The 6,205-nt window shown below is 38.3% G+C and overlaps 1 protein-coding gene across 1 annotated transcript; it reads right to left on the bottom strand.

Annotated features, from left to right (window-relative positions):
* Positions 1-329: 329 nt before the first annotated feature.
* Positions 330-2,550, bottom strand: LOC147861644 (uncharacterized). The gene is made up of 4 exons (XM_087322922.1): positions 2,246-2,550; positions 2,191-2,212; positions 1,843-1,920; positions 330-1,719 (listed from the first exon to the last, which is right to left on the bottom strand). Exons 1-4 carry the CDS (start codon positions 2,533-2,535, stop codon positions 802-804), a joined length of 1,308 nt encoding a protein of 435 aa, XP_087179048.1. The 5' UTR covers positions 2,536-2,550; the 3' UTR covers positions 330-801.
* Positions 2,551-6,205: the final 3,655 nt, after the last annotated feature.

Genomic DNA, 6,205 nt, shown 5'->3' with positions numbered 1-6,205 from the left:
TACATGAAGAATTATACAATCCAAACCCTGGCTTAACATCATAGTGTGGCTTACTTCCAATAATGAAATCCTGTTTATCTCAGACTGAAGAAACAAGGATTTAGAACATCATCGCAACCCCCCTCCCCTCTTTAGCACTACTTCACCATTTACTATTATGAGCATTGACCTTTGATTTTATACAAACATGTAACCATAGAAATAAAAACACCTCTTGCATATCCCTGATGTCTTTGTTTTTCTCTTAATGTGTTTCTCACATGAATAACCCCATATACACAGTAGTACAAAATTCACAGTTTTAAATATCAAGAAGTTTTTCATAGTTCTAAACACCCCAGCATTCTCTTTAAATTTCCAAACATCATGAATTACATGGGATGTATAAACTCACAGCTTACAAACACATGGACATGTTACTCTACCTTTCGATGATTGAAGGAGAGATTCTTCAGTTGTTACCAGAGTGGATACCCAAATATAGCCATAGAAATACTTGCTCCACCCTGTAATATCATTAATCTTTCCTTGCTTCTTCTATTTCTTTTTTCTCTTAATATCATCCATATTTGATGTACGCAATGTGCATCCTGAGAAACAAGTTCTAATAACTCGAATATAGTTTATCTTTGCACAAAAACCCAGGATTGCTCCTTTGGAAGTAAACCATTTTGGTTGATTCTGCAGTTATTTTTTACAAGAAAAAAACAGAACGTGCAATGAGAGGTATTCTTACTTATTACAAAAGAAAAGAAAGGAGAGAGAGCTAAAGGCAGGTTAGAAACAAGAGAAATCCAAGGCTCAGTAATAATAATCAGAATCCACACTTTGGCTGCCAAATCTCAGAGAAACAAGGTTCCATAGCCGTGATGCAACACCACCAAGAGTACCACGTACCACGCGCTCAATGAAACCTGTTTCTTTGAGACTAGTATCTGTGAATATGGCACTTTCTTCAGAAACTGAGTCATCTTCTTTTTCCTCTTTCTCTTCGTCAATTAAATGACTTTCACAATCAAGAGGTGTGACTTGATTCTTCTTTTTCTTCTTCCTTTTTCCTGAAACCTGATGCCTCGGGCTATGATGGAATGCTGAGCTTCCAGCACTTGTGGCTATGGAAGCTTGATTAGGAAGAGCTACGTTCAGTTCTGTCTCTTCAGCATCATTGTTCACCTCTGAAACCCAAGGCTGAGATTCGTCTAATGGAGCTACGCTCTTCATACTTTTACCCTTGGAACCTTTCTTCTTCAGAGCTGTGCTCTTCGTGACAGCCTGAAAACTCTGTGGAGTTGCAAAGGTGAAGTTTTCCTTCAATTCTGTAGACACGGAGATATCAGCTATAGCCTGTGTGTGTACACTGTTCGGCCCAACCTTTTTAGCCATATCTTGTTCCTTGGGCTGGAGCTCAAGAGCTACATCTGCATCTTTCTTCTTCTCGTTCTTCTTCTTACGTTGTTTCTTTCCACCTACTTCTTCCACATGAATAGATTGTTTCCTTTCCTGATCGTTCTTTTCAGCTATGCCAGAGATCTTGCAATCTTGCATTTCAACAATTTCAAGGATCTGGGAGATAATGTCCCTGTTAGGTGAATCATTCCATCTTCTCCAGAAGATGGAATAGCAACAGAAACAGTCGCAGTTGAAGTTTGAGTCATCATCTGCATTAAAGGAAGAAGAAGCTTTCTTGCAGCATCCCATTCCTTCTGTACAAGAAACAGACTGCACAAGCACGTGTTAATGAGAAAAACGGAGATGTTGCAGAAGGAAAAGTTTAAAGTCGCTCATACATGATTATGTAAAGAAGAAGAAAGAGCTCAAAAAAAAAACAAGATACATAGTTACCTTAGAGAAAGTGGAAGATTTCTTACTTCCTGATGTTTCCTCTGGAACTCGAAATGAGAAAGATGGAGATGGAGGAACCTGAAGAGAGCCATGTTATACACTCTTTTTTTTTTTACTTAACAAAAAAGTACCAACGAGGAAGAAGGAATGAAAGATAGCAATGACAAAAGAAGAAGAAGAAGAAGAAGAAGAAATTGCAGGTTCGCTTACATTAAGAGAAGCAGAAAAGCATGAAGAAGTTGCGAACTCTTTCTCTTATTAGAGGAGGAGGAGGAGAAAGGAGAAAGGAGAAAGAAGCAGAAGACGGAAACGGAAATGAAAAGCAGAAGGAGTTCCAGTCTCGCTTACCTTCTGAGAAGAAGAAGAAGAAGAAGAAGAAGAAGAAGAAGAGGAAGAAGAAGAAACGCCATTTCTCCATGGTTTCTTGGTCCAGTGGGGCTTGGAGGGGGGAGATGGAGGTGGGGGGTGTCCGATGAAGAAGCGGTGATGGAGATGGAGGAGATAGGTGAGGACATCCTTCTCCTCCTGGGAGAGGAGAGAAGCAGTGGATCGAGCAGCCTTTGGCAGGATCTGCAGCAGAGAAGAAGGCGGGGAGGAGGAGGAGGCGGCGGCGGCACAGGAACCCTGAGGAAGGGGGGGGGACTTATTCTTCATAGACACAGACGAGAACCTGAGGGACGCCATGGCTCTCATCAAAGGGAAGCAGACAAATCAAACAGGAAAGAAATGGAGGGAGGAAGAAGAAGACGAAGACGAAGAAGAAGAAGAAGACTGTGTGTGTGTGTGTGTGTGTGTGTGTGTGTGTGAGAGAGAGAGAGAGAGAGAGAGAGAGAGAGAGGGGTAATGGCGTTTGTGGTGTGATTCAGAAGAAGAGTTGAGGATGAAGCAGAGAAGAAGCCATGGCCGTGGGGCATGGGGCATGGGGGGCTGTATGGATGCTCATGACCATGGGTGTATATGTGTAGATGGATGGATCATACTCAGGAGTCAGCATAGTATGAAGCATACTCACCATTCGTGCATTCGCATTCGAGAACAGTCTTATCATTCGCGTAAGAAAAAAAAACGCCCTCGAAGTATGATAAATACCATATACTTTTGCACTCATTATATTTATTTATTATAAAGTACAATATTATTTTTTTTTAGGGTAAGAAAGTTAAGGTAAAAAAGTGTTTTTTTTAAAAACACACACACAAGAATGTTTTCATAACATGCGCATTTTCATACGTATGGAAACGAATGTTTGGGCTAACGAGCACGAATAGTACGTGCTATGGCTCATGGATGCATTGCCGTGGGGCATGGGGCATGCATGGATGGTCATGGTCATGGGTTTGGATGTATGGATGTATGGATAGACGTGGGGCATAGGGCATGGATGGTCATGGTCATGCGTATGTATGTATGGATGGATGGATGGATGGATGGATGAGGCATGAGCCGCATGAGCATGGGCATATCAATATGCATGGATGGAGGGGCATATGCATGGGTTATGGTCATGTTCATGGTCATGGTCATGGATGGGTGGCGGCATGGCCATGGATGGATACCCCCCCACCTTTTCTCTTTTTAGTCTCACTCTCATTCTCTCATAAATAAATAATATGTTAACAATAATAATAATATATAAAGAAATACAGAGATTCCCCACCATACCTCCCTCTCTCTCTCTCTCTCTCTCTCTCTCTCTCTCTCTCTCTCTCTTATCTCTCTCTCTCTCTCTCTCTCTCTCTTATCCTCTAAAGTCAGTCATATACATACATACACAGTGTGCATTGGCTTTTCCACGTGTCTTTTCTCTCTCTCTCTAATTTCCTTCGTTTTGTTTTCTTTTTCTTTTTTTATTTATTCTCTATGCCCCATTCATTCTCTCTCTCCTTTTATTTATTTCTGATTTATCCCCTTTTTGGCCTTTTCTTCTTTCTTGTTTTTTCTTTTCTTCTTTCCTCTTTTCTTCTTTCCTCTTTTCTTTTTTTCTTTTTTCTTATTTCTTATTTTCCTTGTTTCTTATTTCTTATTTTCCTATTTTCTTATTTCTTATTTCTTTTTTTCCTATTTTCTTATTTCTTATTTCTTATTTTCTTATTTTCCTATTTTCCTATTTTCTTATTTCTTATTTCTTATTTCTTATTTTCCTATTTTCCTATTTTCCTATTTTCTTATTTCTTATTTCTTATTTTCCTATTTTCCTATTTTCCTATTTTCTTATTTCTTATTTCTTATTTTCCTATTTTCTTATTTCTTATTTCTTATTTCTTATTTCTTATTTCTTATTTCTTATTTCTTATTTCTTATTTCTTATTTCTTATTTCTTATTTTCCTATTTCTTATGTCTTATTTTCCTATTTTCTTATTTCTTTTTTTCCTTTTTTTCTTTTTTCTTTTTTCTTTTTTCTTTTTTCTCTTCTTTACTTGTTCTTGTTCTTGTTTTCCTTTTATTTTGCTGCTCTTCTTCTTCTCCTCCTCCTCCTCCTTTTCAATTTTTATGTCTGTTTTTTCTTCAATTCTAGGTTTTCCTTCGTCTTCTTTGTGTTCCTTTTTCTCGTATTTATATTTGTGTCCCTACCATGTATGTATGAAAATCCCTCCCTCCCCCCCCCCCCCCTCTCACCAAAGACACTTGACCAATTCCAACACAAGGATAAACCGAGAAGTGTAGTTATGTCCCTAAAGAAGTCAATTTTCCATTGAAGATGATCACTAGCCGATGATTATGAAGTCAAGTGCAAATAGTCAAGTTTACATGGGCCAAAAAAGTTGATCAACTAACCAGTTTAGTTTGTGGTTCTAAATAATTGGTTGGCCCAACATTCACGCGGAGTTTTGTGGGGACCCTTGCAAGATATTAATGCTCATGCTCATGACCTCGACCTCACTCACTCCCACATTCTCCTTTTTTCCATCATAAGTAGTTTCTATATTAAAAATAACATGACCACATAATAAAAGAAAGATCGTTGTCCCTACAGCAATAATGTCAATATTATGGCAAAGTAACTCCTCTTAAGATGATGTCGAACTAGGTAATGTAAACGTGAACTCTTCTTAGGACAAGCTGCCTCCTATAGAGCTCGATAGCAAGAACCCACAAAGTCAATGTTCCTTTGCGTCTATGCATGAGATATGGTATTCCATGGAGACCATCAAACAAACCCATTTCTCAAACTCAAATCGCACCATAGACCCCAATATCTTAGGTACTCAAACAACACCTTATAAAATCACGAAGGTAAACCCATTAGAGTGTATTGGTGGCAACATAACAACCCAATGAGTTTAGCAATTGGGCACGCAAGGAAATTGTGCATGGCATCCTCATGAAACATCGTACAAAAAAACGTCGCCAAACTCACCTACCATTGCCCAACAAAGAGACAATTCTGACATAACATAACATGGATTTATTAGTCCGCATCCAATACTCGTCCCCATCAAAACACATTGTAACATGCATGCCATGTAAGTGACACTTGCACCACCAACCAAGCTCTAATTTCAATCAATGTATGATTGATGCCATTTCTGTAATTTGTGAGTGACAAGTTTTTGTTATCAAATAACTAATTTCCATGGTTTCTTTACTTCCAAATTCGAAACATGAGCCACAAGAATAAGTGAAACCTACAATGATTGCCAAGCATGAACATAATCAAGAGGCATATTAGTATTTTTTGAACAATTCTAAATGTCATGATTTCCTTCCGTGGCAATAAAATGGCATTTTGCGTAGTGGATTCAAACTGAAGGCGTTCTTTTCAAGTAATTACAAGTGTCGTAGAGATGCAATTACCTCAATTTTGTTGATAGTCATTATCTATCATCATCGAAAGTTCTAGCTATATAACCTAATCTATCTTAATGAGGAATCTACAAATCCCATTGCCTTGTAAAAACGCCATTGACTTAATACAAACCATCAAGAAATCCTAGTAAAAACTGAAGCAAAACCAACCGTAACTTGAATTGACACTTGTGAACAAGTGACGTATACTAAGGCTCTTGAGAGACCCATGTGAAAGGAAGTCAACAATATAGTCCCATAACTTAAGGAGAATGAATGCTCTATCATCAAAGGATTAGGAAAGGAGCATGTGTCAAGGTATCAACAATTTATTAAAAACAAAGGACTCTACTAAGTGGTAACACAATATATAGAGTCGAACTCTAGCTTGGTGCCGGAAGGTAAAAACGAGAAGTGTTATAGGCTTTGAATGGAGGCCTCTATAAGTGACAACAATAACTCAAACGTCATGAGGTGATGAAATTCCTTGTTGTACAAGTAGCAACCTACACAAATGGTATAATCTCAACCTTATTGTCTCTAGAATGAAATTGAGTTCTCCATAAAGACATGGAA

This window comes from Azolla caroliniana, unplaced genomic scaffold (genome assembly GCF_043228905.1).
Source record: "Azolla caroliniana isolate FFs.n. ecotype wild unplaced genomic scaffold, voAzoCaro1.0.p SCAF_7, whole genome shotgun sequence".
NCBI lineage: Eukaryota > Viridiplantae > Streptophyta > Polypodiopsida > Salviniales > Salviniaceae > Azolla > Azolla caroliniana.
The sequence above is the reverse complement of the archived record's forward strand: the minus strand, read 5'-3'. Positions and strand labels throughout refer to the sequence as shown.

Excerpts from the sequence above, each read along its gene's own strand:
- LOC147861644 (XM_087322922.1), bottom strand. The coding sequence starts at position 2,535 with ATGAGAGCCATGGCGTCCCTCAGGTTCTCGTCTGTGTCTATGAAGAAT. Across the intron at positions 2,213-2,245 it reads AAACCATGGAGAAATGGCGT|TTCTTCTTCTTCTTCTCAGA; the intron begins TTCTTCTTCTTC and ends TTCTTCTTCTTC. Across the intron at positions 1,921-2,190 it reads CTTCTTCTTCTTCTCAGAAG|GTTCCTCCATCTCCATCTTT; the intron begins GTAAGCGAGACT and ends GGCTCTCTTCAG.